The 25,240-nt window shown below is 35.1% G+C and overlaps 2 protein-coding genes across 7 annotated transcripts; both read left to right on the forward strand.

Moving 5' to 3' along the window:
* Positions 1–576: 576 nt before the first annotated feature.
* On the forward strand, positions 577–11,018 carry LOC144636717 (carbonic anhydrase 2-like). Of its 6 annotated transcripts, none has more exons than XM_078495911.1 (9): positions 625–660; positions 4,365–4,419; positions 6,245–6,312; positions 6,769–6,806; positions 7,281–7,616; positions 7,782–7,874; positions 8,295–8,361; positions 8,831–9,099; positions 10,051–11,018. In XM_078495911.1, exons 3-9 carry the CDS (start codon positions 6,261–6,263, stop codon positions 10,174–10,176), a joined length of 981 nt encoding a protein of 326 aa, XP_078352037.1. In that variant the 5' UTR covers positions 625–660; positions 4,365–4,419; positions 6,245–6,260; the 3' UTR covers positions 10,177–11,018. The 6 variants fall into 6 exon arrangements, with proteins under 6 accessions (XP_078352036.1, XP_078352038.1, XP_078352037.1 ...); XM_078495913.1 differs by having other exon boundaries at positions 628–660; positions 6,769–6,807; positions 7,285–7,616; XM_078495910.1 differs by lacking the exon at positions 4,365–4,419 and having other exon boundaries at positions 577–660.
* Positions 11,019–16,538: 5,520 nt separating this feature from the next.
* Positions 16,539–24,010, forward strand: LOC144636731 (carbonic anhydrase 2-like). The gene is made up of 8 exons (XM_078495931.1): positions 16,539–16,591; positions 18,271–18,338; positions 18,800–18,832; positions 19,456–19,787; positions 21,033–21,125; positions 21,567–21,633; positions 22,270–22,532; positions 23,015–24,010. The coding sequence occupies exons 2-8, from the start codon at positions 18,287–18,289 to the stop codon at positions 23,138–23,140; spliced, it is 966 nt and encodes a 321-aa protein (XP_078352057.1). The 5' UTR covers positions 16,539–16,591; positions 18,271–18,286; the 3' UTR covers positions 23,141–24,010.
* Positions 24,011–25,240: the final 1,230 nt, after the last annotated feature.

The raw sequence follows: 25,240 nt of genomic DNA on the forward strand, positions 1-25,240 counted from the left end.
TTATATTTTACACACAACAACAATTGAAGCATTGTTTATATTAGTTTCAGTCGCCATTCATTCATTACCAACCAACTAAAATACTGACAAATTATTACTAGAAACATACAGGAATGATGAGAGATTTTAAATGCATGCACGCTGTGATCACGTGCACAGCGTGGACAGCTTGTTTTGTAAAAAAAGCATGGAGTGTGCTACTGACCAATCAGAAATCTTTATTTCCTCTGAGTGTATTTTAGCTATATTCTATTCATGGAACACGTTTTGGTAAAATATTCTTCCATCAGAATTTTAGATATTTTAACTTTCAGTCTTTTACCCCTTTAATTTCTCCTCGAGGTTCAGTTTGATTTCTAAAATTTTTAATTTCTAATTTCTAAACGCCCTTTAAAAAACCTTAATTTCTCGCCAAATTAAATTTATATTATCTTTTCGTCTGTAGAAACCGACAGTAGAGACAGTAAGGACCATTAAGTTTCTAAGCAGAGATCATTCACGCAATATTAATTTGACAATTACTGACGACTTTAATTTCCAACTGATACTGAGCAACCCAATTTCCTTAAAACTCGCTGCATGAAAAATAGAACTTACTTTCATCAAAACCAGCTAAGGAAAACAGATCCGAAGTTTGAGAAAAGTCTTGGAGAAATTCAAGTAAGTAGCCCGATTTTGTATCTTATCTGATGAGATTAATTGCTTTGCTTATTATACCTTCCTCTTATCGCTGCTACTCTTTAATTAGCAGGGGAATAGATATATTTATTTACCAGTTACGTATCATTCTCAGCCATTTGCCAATGTTTTAGTTGCCCTTTATCCAAAAATTTTATAGTTATTGAAAAAGCTAAACAAACTCGCACAGATTACTAGCCTTCGCTTAAATTTGTTTGGTTAGCCAACCAGAAGATCTCCAAAATAGCAGTTAAACAAATTGAAAACTTAAAAATGTCTTTTTTGTCAAGTTTAAATTAGGTTGAAGTTTAGAGAGTTTATTTTTACCTTACATTTGAATCGACTTCCATACTAGCTTTAGCTAAGACGTAACGGAGTTATGTGCGATTAGCGCTTACTTTAGTCAAAGCTATTGCAACAAATGCCCCAAAACATCTAAAAGCAATACGTAAATACGTTTCTCCTGTGGGTTTCAGTAACCTGTCGTATCCAGCCAAACTTCACAATAACCGCTACATGTTTACCACATGTACAAAGTTAAACGATCGAATTAAGGAATAATAATAATACTTTGGCAGTACATTTGTTATAAGCTATTGATAGGATTATAGCTAGAAAGCTAGAAATGACTAATGTACATGACCAAAACACAAAAATAGACTCTATAGACACTCAGCAGGTTAAACCAAGTGTAAAAATTAAGAATCAGGAACAGACCTTCAATCCTTCATTTTTTACTGGAGGGCTAAAATAAGCACTGATAACTAGACCATCTCATAAGTTTATTATGAGAAGAGTCAAGTCAAGAATCACCGGTTTACGAAACGTAAATGCCCGGATTTAGAATTGTATATTAAGCATATCGTGCTTCTAATTTCCAGACATTTAATGAATTTTCGGAAGGTTTGACGGTTTTCGATTTGAACAGCGTTAAAGACGTCCGAAAGCGGTAAATATTACTACTGAAATTTTACTTAATTGAAATTCAATTTCACTGCATTTTATCTAAATTACATCACTAGATTGTACAATCTTCTTTAAAATTACATGTATGTCCTCTTGAAAGTTCATTTTAAACTCGACAGGCTGATATTTGTTTTCACGGAATTTTATTATTAGTCAGTTGATCGTTTTTCTTTTTTCCCTTACCAGAGTATTTCCTTTCGCTTGGCCTATAATAGCACCAGCTTTCCTCTTTAAGACTTTCATTAAAAAAATAAAAAAAAAAAAAAAAAAACTTCTGGAAGATCCAAACCGAGGTTTCGTTAAGCTTAAAAGTTTATTAAACGAGTTGCTCTTTCTATTTATTCGGTGCATATTTCACGTTTATGAACAAATTGCTATAAATACACTTGAATAAGAATCCGTTTCTTCTCATCTTTTTCTAGTAACTTACGCAATGCCTACGTACGAAAGGAGTATCGAGGTTGCTTATATTTAGAACAGACGGCAAACTTGACAACACTTGTGTTAAAAAAAAAAAAAACTTCGTTTATAAATAATAAAACTTTTGTTGCTAAGAAAACGTATCTGAACAACTCTTTAAAAGCTGCTTGCCCACTCTAAAAGTCGGATGTTATTATAATTTTTATTTAAAAGCAAAACTGATAAAGCAAAAAAAAAATGTCTATCCAATTTTTTTTCGGTTTGAGTTTTGTAAACTGTAACCTACAATGATTGTGGTCAAACCGGTCAAACTGCAAATAGCATGCAACAAGTTAGTTTAACCTTGACCCCTAGGTGACAATATTTACTTTCCAAGTAGATGCGTATATTTTTGATATTGTAGTTTCAATTATCTGAAACCCTCTGAATCTCTTTTCTTGTTTTGTAAATGATAAGTACTACTTTTTTCTCTGTGTTTTTTTTTTCCATGATTGATTTTTTCGCATTCTTTCTCCTTCAGTTTCTTGTGCCACTATGAAAAATTGAAATTTGATTGCTAGTAAAAGTTATTGACGCTGAACAAAATATAGATGAAATGAAAATGAAGTTGCACGCAAACTGTGTAGGTGTTTGAGCCTGGTCATTCGTCTCCTACTCTTTTCTCTCTTTTTTCGTAAATATTTCTGCCCCCACTTAATTTCTATTCATCAGAACAGTTCACCTGACAATAAATAAACTGCACCCAAGTAAAAAAAAAAGTAAATAAGTCACGAAAAAAAAAAAATAGAAACGAAAAATGCTTTCTTTCGCATTTCTTTTGTCATATTGATTTAAGGCAAGATCTACTATTTTTTGTCGAAGATGATTCTTGCCCTAAAGCTTGGTATATCTGATGCAATTACGGTACGAGCGTTATGTATAGAATCTCCCATTTCTTTTTTGTTTACTTGTAATTCAAGCCAGTTATTACGCCTGTACTTGCGGCTAAATATCCTTTGAAACTTCAGCCGATATCGTGTAAATAAGCAGATTCTTCCGGGCTCTTGCACCTGTAACCCGGATTAACCACATACGAGAGTATTCACCACATGCTTGCAATGAGATGTGTTATTTGTTCCAGTCGACTCAAAACAACTTTCAACTGGTTAGGAACCCGGCGTGAAACACACACAAAAAACGTAAAATAATACCCAGACCATGTTAGATCGCCTACAGTTGACAGTGTTCATCAGTGGCATATTGAGTCATGTGCCTTCATAAGAGCAGAATACTGCTTTAAATATTCTTAACGTCACCTCTTATTTATTAGCAGTATTTAATATCAGAACTATTGATGATAGGGAAGAGTTTGTCTTTCATACTTACTAATTCTACACTTTACAATAAAATGTGTTTTTGTTTCCGAAAACTTGCGAATAAAAGAGCAAACGAAGAAAAAACATCAAAAATAATAACAAAACAAAAGCAACCTTCAGCTAACGTTTTAGTGGTAGCAGATATTCATAAGAGCTTCATGTCACTGAGCTATATCATAGCTAATATTGCTGAAAAACCTACCTAAGAGAACATGCCTTAAATAAAATGTCCAAATGGAGATAGATAAGCCATAACTTTTTTGCGATGTGCAGGTTAGTTTGTTTATGTTTTACACACACGAAACCATTATAAAAACTTTTTTTATATTCGTTTCAATCGCCATTATTTAACAATAGACTTAAATACTAGCTAAATATAAATAAAAACATATAAGAATTAAGCACGTGGGAAAAGAGGAGACTTGGATATGGGTGCACGCCGCGATCACGTGCATAGCGTGGACAAGCTATTTTTGTACAAAGAGCGGGAAGTGTGCTCCTAACCAATCAGAGACATTTATTGTCTGAGAGTGTATGTTAGCTATCATATTCTATTCATGCCATATGTTTGGCAGAATATTCTTACATTAGAATTTGAAGAACAAAATCTGTTTTTCCTCATTAATTTTTATTTCTCCTCTAGGTTTATTTTGATTTCAGTTTCATTTCAAAAAACATAACAAATCATTTATAAATATTAAAAAAAAAAAACATAAAACACAAAAACGCCATTTAAACATTGTAATGCTGTCGCCAAATAATATATAATTATTTGTTTTTGTCTATAGAAACCGACCATAGAGACGGTAAGGACCATTAAGTTTCTAAGTCGGGGTCATTTACGCAATATCAATGGGAAAATAATTAATGACGACATCCAAGTGATACTGAGCAACCCAATTTACTTAAATTTCGCTGCTGAGAAAATAGATATCATTTTCATAGAAAATAGCCAAGGAAAACGGATCCGAAATTGGAGAGCTGTCTTAAAGATATTCAAGTAAGTATGTACACTGCAACAAGGTTTTTCTTCTTATCTGATGAGTGAAAACCAGCTCATGAGAAATTATTTTGATAATTATACCTTTATCTTCTCACTACTATTTTATCACTATTAATTAGCAGGATCATAGATATATTTATTTACCAGTTACGTAACATTTTCAGCTATTTTCCAGTGTACGTGTTTGACTGCTTTCGCGATCTTTTCCCCTTTATTTACAAAATTTTTAATAATAATTGAAAAAGCTGAATTAAACAAGCTCACAAAGATTAGCCTTCCTTAAATGTGCTTGGTAAACCAACCAGCCCATCACCAAAATAACAGTAAAACAAATCGAAAACCTGAATGTCAATTTTAGACAAGTTCATATCATGTCAAACGTTAAGAGAGTTTATTGTTTCTTTACATTTGAATCAAATTCCAAACTAGCTTTTGCTAATTAAGTCTTTTGAATCTAATGCGTTTAAAATGGGGCAACGGAAAAATGAATGATTGGCACCTTTTTTTCTAATTTATAGCTACAATAGCCCCAATTATGGATTCGTAAATATCTTTCTCCGGTTGGTTTTAGTGACCTGTCGTATTCAGCCAAACTACACAATAACCGTTGCACGTTTACCAGATGCACAAAGTTAAGCGATCGACTTAAGGAACATTTTGGCGGTTTACTATTATAAGCTATTGAAATGATTATAATTGCATCTGTAAAAAGCAGAAATGACTAACAAACGTGACCTAAACACAGTAATAACTTACTCTATAGACAATTAAGTTTAACCAAGTTAAATTAAGCAGTGAAGTTAAATAAAGGTCAAAAGTGAAATATAAGAATTAGGGGCAAACACTGAAAACCAAAATTGTACACAGGAGGGCCAAAATAAGCCTTACAAGCCCCTTTATAATTTCATCATAAGAAGGTTCAAGCCAATAATCACCAGTTTATGTAATGCTCATTCCTGAATTTGGTGCGAGCATAATTGTGTATTACGCATGCATATTTCGAAAAGATTTGTCATGTTTGACGATTTTTGAAAGAGATGGCATATTACCACTGAAACTTTACTAAACGGAGATTGTATAATCTCCTTGAAAAAAACGCGCATGTCATTCTCAAGACTTCCTGTAAACTTGCCAAGCTGATATTCATTTTCACGGAACGTTAATATCGGTCAGCTAAACGCTTTTTTTTTTTTCACTTTTCGAGGATTTTGTTTCTCGCTAAGCCTATGGTAGTATCAAATTTTCTTTTGGGAGACCGGGAACGAGCAATAGTTGAGTTACATTTTTCTTGCTATTTTATCAGTACACATTCCTTGTGTATGATTAAATTGCTATAAATACACATGAAAAAGAATCGGTTTCTTCTCGTCTTTTTCAAGTAACTTACGCAATGCCTAAGTAAGGACTATTGAGTTTGCATATATATATAGAACAGACGACAAACTTGACAACACTGATAAAATGTTTTGTTGTTAAGGAAACCGTATCAAGAGGCACCTCTTTAAAATAACTTGCCGCCTCTAAAAGTCGGAAGTAATAATAAACTTTATATTAAGGCATAACTAACAGAAATGTAATTCAATCTATTTTCAGTGTTAGTTTTGGCAAACTGTAACCAAGAATTATTTTCAAATATATATTTTTGCTTCGTCGGCTAAATCCACAAGTAGCATACAGCAACAAAATTTAACCCTGACCGTTAAATGGCTATATTTAATTGTTTAAGTAGATGTATATATTTACGATATTGCAGTTTCAATTATCTAAAACCCTCTGGATGTATTTTCGTGTTTTGCAAATGTTATGCTATTTTCGTTTTCAGATCTACTTCCGACGCGATGCATTTTCTGTGGCTATTTTCTATGATTGGCGTCGTCGTATGCCAGAAGGGTAAGTTACAGATACACTTCAGTAACCCTTCTTACCTTGACAGGCACTGAAAAATTTTCGGCTATTTTTCTAAATAATCAATAACCGTCAACCTTTTATCTCTTGTGCTGTGAATATCGGTTCTTAGTCAAAAGACGGTATACTTTCTGATAAATTCAAAGCCGCTTTTCTGAGAAAAAGAAACAAAACATCGATATTTAGTTAAAAACGGTACCTACCAACCGTCCGCGGGCCTTACAACACTAGACATATATATTATGATATTTAAAACTCACCCAGTGATATTTGAAGTCAGAGAAGTTTGGGAAAAAATAGAGCTCTAACACTGTTTCTGTCAAAATTAATTACCAGTAACTTTAGGTAATATTGAACGTTGCCGTTGCGCAAATATAGGAATCACTAACGAATATATTTGCTAGCTCGGGTTTTCATTGTTTTTTTTTTTTCTTTGTACAGGTTCTGACTTTGGCTATGCATCGCTTACTGATCAACAAGGTATTTATCCATGATTATGTGAATGTAACAATTAGACTTTGATGTCCTGTTCCCATATTTCTTTATTTTCCACTATTTATAGCTCTTTTTCTGTAGTTTTCTGCTTCTGGTCCCTTTGCTGGCATCCATGCGAGAATGCCTCTCAATATTAGAACTTAGAAGTCTTACTAAAAAAACTGTGACATACCACATATAATTTATGGAACTTCATTTTAAACATTTTTAAACCACAAAATAAACTCTAGATTATACTCATGCCTTTAACGGCCTATGATCCCACACCTCAAGTGACGTTTGTAATAGTGTTCTGAGCTATGAAGAATTCTAAAAGCCACATACATTATGTTGAACAATAACATTTGAAAAATATATGGATACTTTCCCGCGTGAGGACAAGTGACGTGTATAAGATACATTTTTTAAATAAAATCGCAAATATACATGATAATGATGTACATTTCTGATGGTTTTCTGTAGCTCCCGGTCCTGCAAACTGGTCCTCAATTTATCCACTGTGTGCTGGGAAATTCCAATCTCCAATCAACATTGTAACAAAGACGGCGAAGAAAAAGAGCTATTCACCTTTAAAGATAAATTTTGACAACCCGTGCGGACTGGTAGCTGGCCAGCTTGTGAATTCTATCCATGCTCCTGCATTCAACGTTGACAGCTCAAAAGGAACCGCTACACTCAGTGGGGGTCCCCTGGAGTGCGACGAATACAAACTGCAACAATTCCATTTCCACTTTGGCTGTGAAAACAGTCGTGGCTCAGAACACACCATAAACGACGAGCATTATGCAGCTCAGGTATTAAACAACTCTATTGGTTTATTGATAGTCTTGCTTGAAAGAAAAGTTTCCTGAAACGATTGCTTTTGCCTTTATAGCAGTCTCATGCGGGGTCCCTTTCCAAAATGTTTTCTTTAAGTTTCTTAATAGTTTACTAATTCGCCCTCCTTTCTTTGTTCCAAGCTCCATTTAGTGTTCTATAACAAGAAGTATAAAACCTTTAGCAACTCTGTGGACAAACCAGACGGACTGGCAGTTCTTGGGATCCTTATTTCGGTGAATATTTACGTCTCATTTGCTTTCATATTTAATTTATTAATTTGTAGTTATTTTCAGTTTGGCGCTTTATTCAAATCCCCTGAAGACAGACAAGCTTATTTTAAATGTTTTTTTTTTTTTTAAATTATGATTATTTCTACAAATGACAACATATGCACATTTAACCATTGCTCGCTGCTACTTACGACACATCGCTTTCACTGAGTTACAGTCATCCTAGCAACCGAGGGAATGACTAGCTAGACTTAAAAAATGCGACCAACGTTTTTGCATAATTTTTGCAGAATATAGCCATAGAAAATAAAATTCCAGTGAGTTTGAAATTTTGGGCCAAGACCTGATAATACAACTGCATGGGTAAAATAATCGGGAGGATGCTGATAAAACATTGACATGTTTGTTTTATTTTCTTTTTAGGCCACTTGCCCAGGAAACAGGATTTTAGGAAATTTTGCAAAGAAGCTATCGAAGGTTACGGATGAAGGTAATTATCCATATTGGGCAAAGAGCGTTATGATGCTTGAACATAATAAAACTGGATTAACGGTCAAGAATTGTTATATTCCTTTCTAAAATCGTCCAGCCACTAAGTTGATTTTTGTCTTTTTGTACATTTTTTCCTATTTAATCGATTACGACATTCAAACAAGTGGGTCCAACGTCCTTGTTCAAGCTAAGAATTAAATTTATCCCTGATACTTTCCTTCGTGAATCCTAACCTCACACTGTTATTTTAATAACGTAATGACCATCAATTCTTTCCATAACTCAGGTGCCATCACAAACGTGACCGAAACTGATGGCATTCGTTATACGAAGTTTTACAACCATTTTCAACATTTGAAACCAGAGTAACGTTTTTATTTTGAATCATGGCCATTTGTGCAAACAGCATTACGCGTTGCGCCGTTGCGAGAATAGCGTTATAACTGCTAAATATTTCCATATCTCAGGTGCCATCGCAAACGTGACCGAAGCTGACGGCATTCGTCTGAAGTACCTCATGCCCTACAATAATAAACAAGACGACGATGAAGACGATGATGATGATGATAGTAATAATAACGTCGATGATAACGATATTGATGGTAGTGGAGATGAGGACGAAAAGACGAAAAAAATTGGTTACTACACTTACCAAGGCTCCCTAACTACCCCTCCCTGCTACGAATCCGTACGCTGGATCGTCTTTAAGGACAAAATAAAGATCTCTAACAAACAGGTTAGTTACAAATGATATGTTAAACACCTTTGCAAAAGCATGTTTAAGAAATTACCTTTGCGTGGTGTGGGAAATCCGTATATATTTTGACTTAATTTGCTAGTGACCCATGTGTAATCAAAATGGAGATACCTTTACGGAAGCCTACAAAAGTAACTTAAGATCAGAAAATGAGGACTTTATTTTCGTAAATTGATTAAAGCGCCGTCACGGTTTTCCCATACAGTGTGCTTTACTAGTAAGTTATAAAGATGGTACAATGTAAGTTTTAAGCTCGGTGATAAAAATTAATAATGAAGATGAGTTGTTCAACAATGACACGAGCATAGGACAAAGAAAAAGTCTGAGTCCCCGACGGGAATCGAACCCATGCCCTCCCAGATACCGATTGGGCGCTCTATTTACTACACTCGATGATTTCGACATTGCTGATCCTAGCAGTATGCAGGACACGTGTCACATATCAACCCAGTAAATGGCCCAGCTCACCACGAGTCTCTCGTAGCTCAGTTGGTTAGATCGCCCAACCGGTGTCTGGAAGGCCATGGGTTCCATTCCCGTCGGGGACTTTTCTTTGTCCCATGCTCGTGTCATTGTTAAACAACTCATCTTCATTTGTTTACTTTACAAATTGGTGCATTTCATTAATGTATGATAACGAATTGGGAAAAGGTTTATCTTACAGCTGCATAACCAAATATCGGAATCTAGTTGCAATTGACAGCTCAGTAACGATTTTTTAATTGCCTTGAAAAGTACAGATACATGTTTACTGAAATTCTTAAATTAAGTCAGCTGATAACCAAATAATAGCTGAACTTTTGATTAACAACTGACAAAGAATTGAGTAACCCCATTAAGACTGTCACATATAGCGAGAAGATTCTTTCTATTTATAAGTATAACAAAAAAAATTCAGCTAACGCATATTTCGTCTCCTTGTTTCTTCAGCTCGCTAAGTTCAGGAAACTCAAGTCTCAATTTGGCGCCTCCCCTGGTCTTATGTGTGACAATATCAGGCCAGTACAACCGCTTCACAACCGCAAGGTGTATTCTGTTGTATACAGAGATGAATAAATGCAAAGCAGCCCTGTACCAAGAAAAGGCTTAGCCAAAAAGGCTGAAGAATGTCAATCTGCCAAAGCCGTTGATAATAGAATTGCTTAAACATTTTGTTCAACTCGTTCTATTCGTGTTGGCTGAGGGCATGGATCTGATTCAGCTAGTCATTAAGCGTGATAAGAGCGTCACATTTTGCGTTGCCCGCTTTATTGGCGACAGACTTAAGGCAAACGTCAGCTTTCCAAATTTAAAACGGCGGTGATTTTTCCTTATCACTTTTTTTCTTGTTAACATCTTGCTGGGTGTCTCACTCGCCTGCCGATGCAGAACGACAGTTTCTTTAGAAACAAACGGCTTCGTTCATCAAGAACCAGTGCCTTTCGGTTAGCTATTTTTTGGAAGCTTGTAGAATTAGGGATAGCCTGTTCAAGGCATAGAGATCCGGTACCGCTAAGAGTCAATTTTCGAAAGAATTGTGTAACTTAGAAATAAGAATAGAAAGCAAAACGGTATCATGGGAAAGAAGGGTAGAACAAGTTGAATTTTAAAAGAAAGAAATATAAAGGGGGTTAAATAGTTTTGTTGTATAAACTTTACGGAAAGCAGGAAAAATTAATGTGAAAAATAAAAAAATAACAACTAGCTGTTTGCATTATGGGTGAAGTTTGCAAAACGTAGATTTGGTAGTAGTAGACTTTGAAAATGAATATTATTTTCTGGCTGTTGAAAGCAATAAAAAAATTTAAAGGAAAAGTTTGTCTCGGTTTCTTTGACAGAGTGAGGGACGAAATGATTGTAGCTGGGATTGGAAATTATTGTCTTAGCTGTTACATTGAATAATAAAGTAGAAAACGAAAGTATGTTGTTGAAATAATTGAAATACTTCTTATGCTAACTAATGCCGGAGTAAGTGTCGGAGCTTCGTTTTTAGCGGCCTGGCCTAGAACATTAGCTACGGTCATTGTGTTGTGTTCATTAACAAGATACTTTCACCGACACAGTGCGTTACTCTACCAACGAGAATAAGTGAGGTTGGGGAATTGCTCGGGCAAACTGAAAAATAACTAGGGTACCAGTTCCCTGCGATTGACAAGTTTCCTAGCCGCATTATGTTCAGGAACCGCTGTCCTTAATCACCTTGGCAGAAAGGCAATGTTAAAAAAAATGTTTCCATTCTTTGTGCGATGGAGCCAATGCCAACTAACTCCAGTTTCCGCCAAAAGTATTGCTACTTTGCTACTCCTCCATATGATCAATTTACTCATTTGTTCAATTAATTCAATTAGTCTGCAACTAACGGAGTGGCCAGTGCTCGAACCCGAACCTGTGTACCGATACTCTGACGCACTAGCCGCTTGCCCGTTGCACCTTACAAAAATTACATGTCAATAAAGATCTCTTTTTTTTCTGGTTCTTCAACCCAGATGGTTCTTGGCCTATCCCTTAGCCATTAAGTTATTTAAATTCTTAAAATAAATACCCTGTGTAAATTCATGCCACTTTAAGAGATTTCGTGAAGTTCGGTAAAAAAATACCCCCTTTTTTTTTCGGCCCGCTTTTTTTTTTTTTCCCGGCTTTTTTTTTTTTTCTTTTTTTTTTTTTTTTTTTTTTTTCATATATCCAGTAGCGGTACAAATGTACCTGCGTTCTCCTCAACCTCATGGTGGTATTCTACTGAGGTTCATAGCCGGCAAATTGGTGAACCTTTACAAGAAAATCTTTAACTTCTTTTGTTAGGTGTTGTTAATGAATATATGAAAGGCACATCAACTGCGGATCCACGATGAAAAGGAATAAAATGATCCTCGCAGTGTGAAAGCAATTTAAGCAATTGCATTTTTTAGGCTGAAAACATTTCAAGGTTACAACGGGACTTGAACCCATGATCTCGGCGATACCGGTGCGATGCTCTGCCAACTGAGCTATGAAGCCTTGATACGTCGGGAGCAGGTCAACCTACAAATTGGTACACCAGCATGGCTGCCAGGCCCTTTGTGATTCGAGTCCCACAGGACTAAGTGAAAGGCACCTATAGGTCTGAGTACTTTTTGTGACGTTTTTGGCTGATCGGCAGGCCGGAGCTCGGAGAGTGGTTTTGTTATTCGACCCCAAGCATCATTATAACGGACGAAATTGGAATAATTTACACTACACTGTATCTTTCCACCCAAACTTTCCATAATAATTCAGAGAGAAATGGCCCTGTGGTCCCCTGTGTTCGAAATGTATATATCTATGGCTGCCATGAAGACTGGGTAAATACAAAACAATTTGTAATCTTCCTCCCTATTGCACAGGTAAGAACAAGTATTACATGCATGGGGTCTGCATGCCATGTATTTTCAAAGTTTTATAGAGTGAACCAGAAAACCGTGAACACTTTACTATATTTTGCATAATGAAAATTTCCGCAGAAAACCATCGAATGACAGCTCAAACTGCATGAAATATAAACAGAGTGGACATAAATTGAGCTAGCAGGTTATTCTTCGTGAATAATATGTCAACTTTTTTTTAATTTTCTCTACTTTGAGAGTACTTTATTATTGATACCTTTTACACCCACTGTCAGTGTTACGTGCATAGCTATCTTTCTACATTCATCTTTCGACATCGTCTTTTGACGTGCTGTTTGCAATAAGCCCATCAAAACCGATACATACCGGTGTTAATTTCATGCAAATAAGCCCACATGCACATGCTCAGGTCGATGCTAGTGGGCTATGATTGGCTGATTTCGATCCGTTAGCACGTCGAAAGATGGATGTTGGTAGAAAGCCGCTATGCAGATAACACTGAAAGCGGGTGTAATTACATCAAAAGACCAATGTTTCTAGATCCTAGATATATCCTTAAAGGACCCTAGTCAGATACGCCTTGAAACCCAGTCAAATTCGCCATTTTCGAAATTATGCCATCGAAATTATGAAATTTTATGCTCGACCGAATTTAAATGCATCGCCACAAGTTTCGTTACTGGAAGGCTGTTAAATAACCTTTATCTTCTGTTTAGACATGCCCCGCGTAAAATATAACACCGAAAATCCGGTATGTCAACACACAGGCTTTAAAGCATAAGTTGTTTTTCTTCCCAGGCAGGAATGTCCCTTTAATTCTTTGTGTAGTCTGCGGTCGCTTTACAAATATACTGCCCGTCTGCATTGACTGTACAAATTTTACTTCACTTTTTGTTGCCAATACGCGTTTTGGACCTTCGATCTATTTTTTGTGACCAAAACAAAATCTGCGTGGGCTGTCATCAATAGCACCTACCCATTTCAGTGCTCAGCTAACCTATTATATTAGGTCAGGTCTTGAAGAAGTGAAATTTAGAAAGGTTCAACTTGGAATGCTTAACACAAAAATTGTGATTTTTGCTAATGTGTCTCTGTGTTTTGATGAACTTTTCTAATTGCAGTCTTGCTCAGCTAGTACTTAAAATCCATACAAGCTTAATATTACTAAGAGATCATATCTGCTAAAATGGGTACCAATCGTTGTCCTGTCTTATACGTTGAAATCGTATATAACTTCAAACCGTTCAGCAACAAAAGGAAGTTTTCAAATGCGGCAAAAAAATCAGAAAATCTGTGTTTGTCCTTTGAGAAGCAACCTGCGCATTTAAGAAATAAATACTTACAAAAACTGTATATCGTCATGTTTATATCGTAAATATCAATATTGTGTGTTGGCCAATTTGTGTAATTGTTAAAATTAGTTCGAAATACGAAGGTTTTAATTTTCAACACTGCTTCAAGCCGTTTGTGCCGTTAAAACTGCAGCAAAATAATAAATGAAAATATATATATGTCTTTGTGACAGATGGAGTTTTTGTGTGTGAAATGAACGTTATTGAGCTCAGTTGAATCACAGCATCATTTTTCAACTGATAACTGCAAACAGCTGAAGTCGTCAAAACCGAAAATGACTTCACATGCAAGAAAATGCTAAGTGAGCCGGCGATGCTGTAGCGATGCTGCTGCCGCTAAAACTGGAATTATGAACGATTTAGTTTAAACAGCAACTGGGAGGTGTACTAAACGGAATTGATCTCGAAAAGTATTTGCTTGTAAATCAGAAACTTGACGTTTTTATTTATGAAATGAAAATAGAAATGGCATTTATAGATAAAGCTTACCTGCGAACAAAAAAACATTAGAAACTTAACAAAGAATTTCGAAGGTGCATGTATCATGGTATACGATAAGTCTCATATTCCTTTGTTTTGAAGTGGAGAAACAAGCATGTTGAAGCATGTTGCTGTTCAATATAATATTTGTGTTCGTTTCAAGGTATAACTAGTTGACGTAAGTTATATTTTTTTAGCGCTGAACGCGAGAAAATAGAAAACGTGAAAAATAGCAAGTAAAGGAATGTTAATATAAGAATAATTATAGTGATCAATGAATTTAGATGAAAGTCGTTCGAGTGGTTAAAGTAATATGTGGCGATTCATGATATTACAATTGTTAAGCGTATATGTCATTATGTATATTGCCTATCTCGTTATCTTGCTCCTTTGATAACGTGGTAAGAATAAAGTCATGCTTCCTAAAACCATTATCGATTGCTCGTTAAGCTGTCAGAGGAACTTTGCAAAGCAGTGCTAAGCTAAGTGATAAATTTGAATTTGTACTTTTTTATTTTTGTTTGCAAAATGTCCTAATACTGAACAAATAAAATCAAAATGATTAAAATGACGAAGTTGCACCTGAAATGTTATGGTACATAGTCGTCCGTCTCTTAGGCCTTCGTGAAAAGATTTCTGACCCACTTTTAGAACACTTCATATGACAGTTCATCACCTGCACTCAAATAAACAATTTTTCAGTGAGTCACGGAAACGAAAATAAGAAGCGAAAAATACCTCCATTTGACTTATTTCTTCTATCATATTATAAGACTATGTTTACTATATATTTTCTATATTCGTGTCGATGTTTTTATAAAAACTGACCTTTAGGTAAAAGCTGTGTACCTGAAGCAACAAAAGAGGGTTGCCTATACTTTGCCTATAGAAACTATAATTTCTTTTGTTTACTCAAAATTCTTAGACAAAGTATTACGCCCGTTATCGTTTCTGAATATCCTTTGAAATTAAACTTCAGCCGATATCGCATAAAGAAGCAGTTTCTTCCGGTTCTCATGCTGGTACCCAGGTACGATCCAAAACACACGGTTAAAACGTTGTGAGTTTTGCCAAAAAGAAGAGCTGTATTAATTGTTTCACAACTAAATTGGGAAAACGTGTCACATCAAACCACTGGACTGCTATTACCTCTAAAGACGGGTTTTAGTGTTTATCGGTTTTATATTGAATTAGGTGTCTCACAAGGAGCATTACCCTCTTCCAAATATTATATACGTCAGCTTTTATCTACAATAAATATCGAATATCAATGCTGTCGAGGAAAGTGTAGAGTTTCCATTTAATGCCTATTATGCAATATTGCATTGAAATTATTTCAAGATCAGTGGTTTTAGACAACAACAACCATCAACCCAGAAGATCACTAATTCAGTAACAGCTTATTAGTGTCAAAAATCTAAACGAGAGAAAAAATAAATATTTAAGCCAGGATTTTATGTTATTGAACTATATTATAGGTCTTATAGGGGGATATATACTTCATAGAACATTATCTACTCTTTCAATCATACTTACATTTTATACCATAGACCATTTTCCTTGTCTATTATCTACTTACACAGATATAAAACATAATTTCTGTGATGTGTTCGTTGTTTCGTTTATGTTTCAAATGCAGTAACATAAACCTTGTTTATATTCGTTTCAATCGTCATTTATTAGCAACACACAAAAATACTGACGAAATATTAATAAAAGCGTAAATGTATGATGCACGCGGTAAAAGTGAGAGATCGTGAATGCATGCACGCTGTGATCACGTGCATGGCATAGACAGCTTGATTTATAAAAAGCATTGAGTGTGCTACCGTCCAATCAAAAAACTCTATTTTTGTGATGATATTTTAGTTATATTCTATTCATGGCATTTGTTTTGTTAAAATATTGTTGTATTAGAATTTGAAGATAGGAAATGTTCTGATCTAAATTTTCCTTTTCCACTTTAATTTTACCTCCTTTTGAGTTTGATTTCGGTGATCAAAAAGCATAACGGAACACTGGTGAAATAACCTTCAAAAAACGTAATTCCTTGTACAAATAAAATATATTTATTTACGTCTGTAGATAGCGACAGTAGAGACAGTAAGGACCATTAAGTCTCTAAGCAGAAGTAATTCACGCAATATCTATTTGACAACAATTAATGACGTTTTTCCAAGTGATACTGAGCAACTCAATTTCCTTAAATTCCACTGCTTGGAAAATAGAAATCACTTTCATAGAAACTAGCCAAGGAAAACAGATCCGACATTGGAAAGAAGTCTGCTACGAGAAATTCAAGTAAGTAGCCAAATTTTATCTAACCTAATAGGTAAAGAACAACGCAAGATCATTTTATTACCTTCCTCTTTTCCACTGCCAGACATTTTGATTTGCAGAAGCATGGTTATTTAAATCTGCCAGTAAAAGTTTTTGTCGTTTCTCGGTTTCTTGTACTTTTTTCACTCAATCAATTAAAAAAATCTCTATTTCGAAGTTAAGCACATTCAAAAAAGTTGGCAAAACAACTATAAACCCCCCTTAAATAGCAATCTGATGGCCAAACTTGCAGTCTCGAGTTTTTTTTTTATATAAAATTCAATATTATCAAGTTTATTATGACCAAAAATTTTAACTTTAATTAGTATTTGGTGCAATTTTTATCTAGCATCAAACTTGCTGATATAATTACGCTCTAGCTGAATCTTTTGATTCCTGATCGCTGAAAACGGTGCTGAGATCGGAATTATCGATAGGAGCGCAATCCAGCTATTGTAAAATTACAAACGCCCAAAAAATAAGGAATACAATATAACAAAATCAATTCGTAGATCCTTTTCTTTGCTGGCTTTCACTGACCTATCGAGTTCAGCTAAACTAGACTAGCCACAAAACACCAACCACAGAACGCTAACCTCGGGTATAAAGTTAAATGATGTATAAAACGCTTTTGCAGTTTATTTATAATGAGCCATTGATATATTGCAACAACATCTGAAGCTACTGGAGTTTAAAAACGTCCACGACCAAATTTTAACAAACAACTTCGTCCACACCAACTGAACAGCTTAGTTAAGCCAAATGTAACAAGTAAAAATGACGGACGAAACACAAAACCTTAATTTTACACAGGAGGGCCAACCACCAACCACTTGCATGGTATTGATATGAGAAGGGTTTAGTCAACAATCGCCAGTATTCGTAAAACGTTTGTCTGGATTTGGTGTGAACGGAATTTTATTTATAAATTTTGCTTCTAGCTGTTTTTATTGATTTGGAATAGAAGAAATGAAAGTGAGATAGTTAAGAATTTCTTTCTTTCGGGCAACGTGGGAAAGCTGAATAAAAATACTTGAAATGAATATAACAGCGCCGAGATTGCACAATCTCCTTAAAAATCATCAGGTTGTTATTCTCGAAACTTCTCTTAAAACTCGTCAGGATGATATTGGTTTCTTTTCTAGGTTTAAACTTGTGTCTTACGAAACTCTTACGTAAGAAGCTGCCAGCTCGAGGTTACACGTGGATAGTAACATATGCCAAAACTGACAATGTTCGTGTTAAAAATAATCATGGCGTTTATTAATAACATTCCGTTTATTTATAAGCATTCTGCGAGTTATTTTTGAAACCGGCTAAGCCAGCTACTACTCGTCATTAGTAAGGCTTTATCTAATATATATTTATTAGCAAACTAAGAGCAATAAAAAGAACTAATCATCAAATTTCCATTCAACACACCCATAACAAACTATGAGAGTAGAATACATCCTGTGGGATTATTTTTTCTTTAAAACTAGTTATCATGCATGCAATAGGTTTTCCTTGGAAAGTTTAACCTTGACCCTTGATACGAATATATTTAATTTCAAAGTTGCTGTATATATTTGTGATATTGTATTTTAATTATCTGAAACCCTCTGAAACTCTTTTCTTGTTTTTTAAATGCTAGTGTTAAGCTATTTTTGTAATGTTTTCAGACATTTTTCCGCCGCGATGTATTTTCTGTGGCTACTTTCTATGATTGGCGCGGTCGCGTGCCAGAAGGGTAAGTGTCAATCATACTTTAGGAGGTCTTCTAGCTTGATAGGCACTGACAAATTCCCGAAACTTTGCTAGATAACAAATGAGTTTAAATTAAACCTCTAAACGGATCAGCTTTACGTATCAGTTCTTTCCAAAAGACGGTGTTTTGAGAATTAAAGCTGTCATTTCCAAGAAAAGAATCAAAGTATTGATATTTTAGTATATTGCTTAAATTATATCCTTCTTTTGTTAGTGTAATAGGAAACTTGCGGTAGCCAAATTGTCTGCAGATTACACGACAAGAAATAAATATTAAGATATTCAAACCCAGTGATATTTGGACGAAAAAGAGCCTTAATACTTATCGGTATTAACTTCCAGTAGTTTAATTTATTGCATTTTACCATCGCATTAATATAGGAGAAATTGAAATAAATATTTTGCTAGGTCAGCTGTTCATCGAACTTTTCTTTCTTTGTATAGATTTTGGGTACGCAGGGCTCACGGATGCACAAGGTATGCATGTATTGTATTACTTAGAAGAAAATGTTTTTCAGTATAACAAGTTTCAATTCATATCTCTGTTAACGCAAGACGTTTTCATTTCATATCTAAATTATAAAATGTAAAAATTTACATTTTTTGAACGTTATGGAAAAACAAACTTTAACTTGATTGTAACCATTGTCCTCCTTGTTAACTGTGTTCTTCCGTATAAAGTTATGAAGAGTCTACGCCTACATTGATTTTGTAAAGTTCTTCGACTTTATTATTCAACTATTGCATCATTTTACCATATTAGGACAAAAGAACGCGCAAAATATGCCACGTTATTACAAAGTAGAACAGGGCAAAAATAAAAACGGACAAACTTACGAAATACGGGCCAAAAGTTAGTGGGGAAAATTATGAAATAATAAATTCTTTATTGGGTGATTTACAGCGGACATTTTGCTTCTTGCTCGCTCATTTCGCTCATAACTACGCAACACGCAAAAATCTGCGCGTATTATATGGTAACCGTACGCATCGAGTATAGTGTATTTAATATATTTTCTCGTGAAATGGAATGTCATGATACCAAGAATAAACAACACTAAAGCTTGTGTGAATGACAACAAGTTTTGACATTTTTTTAGCTCCTGGTCCTGCAAATTGGTCCTCAATTTATCCACTGTGTGCTGGAAAACTTCAGTCTCCAATTAACATTGTAACGAAGAAGGTGAAGAAAAAGAGCTATTCACCTTTAAAGATAAATTTTGACAACCCGTGCGGACTGGTAGCTGGCCAGCTTGTGAATTCTATCCATGCTCCTACTTTCAACGTTGACAGCTCAAAAGGAACCGCTACACTCAGTGGGGGTCCCCTGGAGTGCGACGAATACAAACTGCAACAATTTCATTTCCACTTTGGCTGTGAAAACAGTCGAGGATCAGAACACACCATTAACGACGAGCATTTTGCAGCTCAGGTAAGAATTAAACTTTTATTACATTATTCTCTGTTTTTTTTTTTTCCCCTTTAAACATTATTAGTATAATTTCAGAGGTGACTATAAGAATTGAAGCATTCTGATTGGTCGAGAAGCTCGGCTTATGAGGCTATATTCACCCCGCGCGAGGTGATTATAGCTTTGAAGGCTTGGTTACTTAGCCACGCCACCTTTGACATCCAGGCAAGTAAACATGGCCGCTTTTGCTGAATGAAAATTCTTTGATTTAAAAGAAACCAGCCCAAGTCCTGGATATTTTAAACATTGGGAATTTTTTAAATTAACTACCAAGGCTTTTGGACCGAAAATATTTTCAAGAGATGGTTCTCAAAGCATTAGAAATGATCGTAAACACGGCGGTTTTGGCGATCGATGAGAAACTCAGTCAGATCGATTGAGCAAAGATAATTCGGTTCTCTTCTCACCGGAGCTACTCATTTTCAAGAGGATTCACACATTCGCTTAGAAGTCATCAATAATCATACAAAGGTACTGGACATCTATCTTTCTCATAGTGTTTGTTTTGTTCCATTTTATTGCTTTAACTAAATAAAGTCTGATTTGCAATCGATCAGAATCGATGAATTAAACTGGTTTACACCGTATGCAAGCGAACACTTGCGTTTGCTGTTTTCTTCGTTTCTTGTTAGCAATCGTTATTTTTTTTAAGTTCGTGATGATCACCTCTAAAAATTATACTAAAACAATTATTCGCCTCAGGCTCAGTGATTATTGTTGAATAATCACTGAGCCTTCGGCGAATAACTGTTAAATAGTCGAAAAAGTTAATTTAGGTTGGCAAATATTATAATTCAAGAAACTGATAGCGGCTGTGGAATTGATTTTGCCAATCGTGATTGAACGTTTTATTTACTTTTAGCAACGTCAAGTTAAGAGTGTTTGGTATATAGGGCTGTTGTCGTGATTTGCAACATGATCATTCAAACACCTTTGTTTCCTTTTACTGTGGAACTTGGCATAGAACTTTCAGTAAGGACCCTTCCTTTGCTTATCGGGGAATTCGTGTGAGCAATAAATGAAACATCAATAATTGCTGTAATGTAGCATTACTCTTTTACTCTTTAAAATGAGTCTCTTATGATCCGTATATTGCTTGTAAACAAAATTTATGATAAAAAAATTTCCGATTTTTGTTGCCTTACATGAACTCCCTATTACTACTTTTTTTATTTTACTTATTTTCTTACTTTTCCTTGTTTTAAGCTCCATCTTGTGTTTTATAACAAGAAGTATAAATCCTTTAGCAACTCAGTGGACAAACCGGATGGACTGGCAGTTCTTGGGATCCTCATTTCGGTAAATATCTGTTTTATTTGCTTCGCTTTGCTATTTTATTGTGGTGATTTTAAGTGAGACGCTCTACTCAAAACCGTTGAACACAAAGAAGCCTATTTTTAATAAATATGATTATTCGTGGAAGAGACGCAGTCACGTAACATTTTTAAGTGTGGAAATCCCTGGTCGTCGTGTATTTCAACAAAACAATAGTCATATTATCAATGCAAATAATCTAAAGATTTGATATTTAAAATCAGTTTTGTATTTTTGGTATGTTTGTATCGTTTTTATATATTTTCCATTTTGATTCGATTTTTTTTTTCCTTTACTCGGTTTCTCCTTACTCCTTTATTCGTTACTCCTTAATGACACCCAAGCTTGTATTTTTATCAGTTAACATATTATTTAAAGAAAGGTAATTAAAATTGGTGGCCATGTTTGTTTGTTTATTTCTTTCAGGCCACTTGCCCAGGAAACAGGATTTTAGGAAATTTTGCAAAGCAACTGTTGAAGGTCACTGAACAAGGTGAATAACCATATTTTACACAGTAAAACTAAATTTATAATAAAAAAAAAAAAATAAAACAAAGTAAAACTAAATTTACGATAGATTCCTCGATACTGCAAAGCTATAAGCTAAAATATTTTTGTTTCGTTTTTCTATAATCATATAGCCAAAGAGTTGTGGATCTAACATTCTTGATCACTTCTAACGAGTGAATATCATTATGACATCTCAAAAATGGTCCTGTAACCAGGTGGTCGATTCATGATTGAAAAAAAACATGTTACTCTGTTGAAAATGGTCGTAAAATTTTGTGTGTCAAGGAAATTTGTAAAATGCAAGTTTTTATCCTATGCAAGTCGGAGCTATTTATGCTCTGACCCTCAAGGCTAAATTTTAAAAAAAACCTCGTGCGGCAGACGCATGCCATCATCACGGTTCAGTGGTTTTACAATTTCCTGATCACTGTTACACGATGAAGGCTAAAGTTTTAGCTGAAAGATTGGGACTTTTTACGAAATTACGACCGTTTTTAATATTTTAAACCAGAGTAACGTTTTTTTTTTATTTTCAACCATGGCCATTTGTGCAAACAGCATTACACCTTGCGCCGTTGTGAGAATAGCGTTATAACTTCTAAATCTTTCTATAACTCAGGTGCCATCGCAAACGTAACCGAAGCTGACGGAATTCGTCTGAAGTACCTCATGCCCTACAACAATAAACAAGACGACGACGAAGATGATGATGATGATGAAAATGACGTCGATGATAACGATGATGATGGTAGTGGAGATGAGGACGACAAGGCGAAAAAAATAGGTTACTACACTTACCAAGGTTCCCTTACTACCCCTCCCTGCTATGAATCAGTGCGTTGGATTGTCTTCAAGGACATAATAAAGATCTCTAACAAACAAGTAAGTTAAATGTATAAAAAAACAATATTTGAAAATGACTTGTGCATGTTATAGACAATTCGCAGTATATTTTTTATTAATTTGTTGTAAACCAATTTCGAATCAAAGTGCAAATGTCCTTATCGTTCCTGTGTTTACTGTGTTCACATACATGTAACTCATTCTTGTAACAGCAAAAATATACAAAATTGACCATGTCGCACGTTTTATTCAATAACTCCAAGACTATTTTCAGCAATAAAGCCTCCAATATCTCATTTGTAAGGGCACAAAATATCCTTTCTAGAAAAACATAATCTCCTTAATTTACTTAATTTATTAACACATTTTAAATAAATGCAACATGCAGTAGCATCGAACAACCCCATTCACACCTTCACATAATTTATAGTGAGCTACTTCTTTATAACAGTACAGATAATAAAACAATGAATTTAGCTCTGACTTACATGTACGTATGTTTCGAATTTTTCCATTTTCAGCTCGCCAAGTTCAGGAAACTCAAGTCTCAATTTGGCGCCTCACCTGGTCTCATGTGTGACAATATCAGGCCAGTACAACCACTTCACAACCGCAAGGTGTATTCTGTTGTTTACAGGGAGGAATAGATGCAAAGCAACCAAGTGTCGAGAAAGGGCTAAGAATGTTAGTCAAATGTGCTAAAGAATGAAAATCGGCCAAAAGCAACTGATAATATAATTGATTATTCACTTTGCACACTTAATCTATTCTTACTGGCTAAGGGTAAACAATAATTTTAAGTCATATCTACAGACTTTCTTCAGAGCGCACGCTATGTGCTGCCTTATTTTTGGCGACAGACAAAATGCGTGTCGTCGACTTTTCAAATTGCTACTGCGGTTATTTCCACTTATCCTCATCTAGTTGACAACTAGCTAGCTGTTTGAGGTCGTTTGAGTCTCCCGCATCCGGAGCACAAAAGTTTCGTTAGAAACTTACGGCAATCAGTGCTTTTAGGGTCAGTCTGTTCAAGACATAGAGATCCGATGCCCTATAACTCAATTGTCACTTCAAAGATGGCTGCAAAGAGAGGAACGAGAATTTGGAAAAGAAACCGGGACGATTATGAAAGTATAGGATGCATCGAGGCCTCTGTTGCTGTAAGCGGCTTCTAGCGGCATAGCACAGTTGAGTCACGTATTGAGTGGTACTTTATCAATACCAGAAACCTCTGTGTCAAGCTTTGAAACATGAATAGAAAGCAAAAAAGGTGTCATAGAAAGGAAGGGTAGAGCAAGTTGAATAATAAACATTAGAATATAAGGCGTTTAAATAAGTTAAAAAAATTCACTAAGTAAAAATCTTAATCTGAGATAGCATACTAAATCGGGACAAAAAAAAGCCTGCATATAATGAATATATATAAGAAGCTTGTAAACACGTACATTTGGTAGTAGGGGACTTTTGTAAATACTGTAATCTGGTTGTTAAAAACATTAAAAAAATTGTAACAGAAAGGTTTGTCTCGTGATTCCTCGAAGTACCGTCGTGAAAAAATTCGTCACCTCGGCGATATTGGTGTATCTTTACAAAAATATTCAGCTAACAACTTCTATTAGGTACTCCAAAATTGCTGTCTTGCCCTCTGTCATTTGCGTCCCACAGAACTAAATAAAAGACATCTATAAGACAGACTACTTGTTGTGATGTTTGTGGTTAACCGGCCGGTCAAAGCTGCTTTTTTTGACATTCGCCTCCAAGAAGCTTAATATATGATATTGGAATAATTTATACTGCACTTTATCCTTCACCCAAAGCTCCTAAAATGATTAAGAGATGAATAGCTCTGTTTTCAAAATGTATGCCATCGTTACCAAACGGGTAATTCAAAAAATACAGAAGCATACATCCATTTCTTGTCTTTCACGCCAGTCCATAAGTTAAACAAAGTTTTTCTTGCAGGGCGTCTGCATGTATGCCAAGCATTGTCGAAGTTATAAAGTTGTATTGCGTGGCGGCAACACCGTTCCGAACAACTGCATTTTTAGCCTTTATTAAAATTCATCATGCGAACATGCTAGCACCGATCCTTGCATCGTTATTCAATAATTCGGAGAACTTGAAATGTGAAACGCGCATATTTTTTCAGAGTTCGTTGATACCTTTTAATTACATTAAGAGACTAAAGATTTCCCATATCAAAGACGACGTTATTATCCTTGATCAAATTCATACTCCCGCAGAACATTTTCAGCATTACAGTTTTGTTTTAATTTTTTTTTTTTACCAAGCAGAAGAGTCTCTTTCATTTTGTTTCGTCCGCGGACACTTCGCAAATATACTGATTGTCTACATTCACTGTATACCTTTCAATCCATCTGTTGATTCTCGTGATCCAAATAAAAAATGCATAATTTGTTATGAATAGCAGCTACGCATTTAAAGCATCGCTAAAATCAAGTCAAATATTTTTGCCTTTCAGAAGCATCCTGCGTAAGTACAACATAAACTGATTTGAAAAATATATATCCTCATCATAATATTATCAGGGGCACCCAACGAGAACAATTTTACTATAGGTGTCGGAACATCGTTTTTACGTTATAAGTGTCCTTTTTGTGCGTTTTAAAGCCTTATTTTTAAACGCTAAGCCCGAAATGTCCATTTTCGGACACGCTAGCTGAACTTTCAAACTTCAGAAAATTTTAGGGAACGAAATATTATTACCCGAATTTATGAACCGCTTT

The sequence above is a fragment of the Oculina patagonica genome, chromosome 13, assembly GCF_052425735.1.
Source record: "Oculina patagonica isolate OP01 chromosome 13, crgOcupat, whole genome shotgun sequence".
Lineage (NCBI taxonomy): Eukaryota > Metazoa > Cnidaria > Anthozoa > Scleractinia > Oculinidae > Oculina > Oculina patagonica.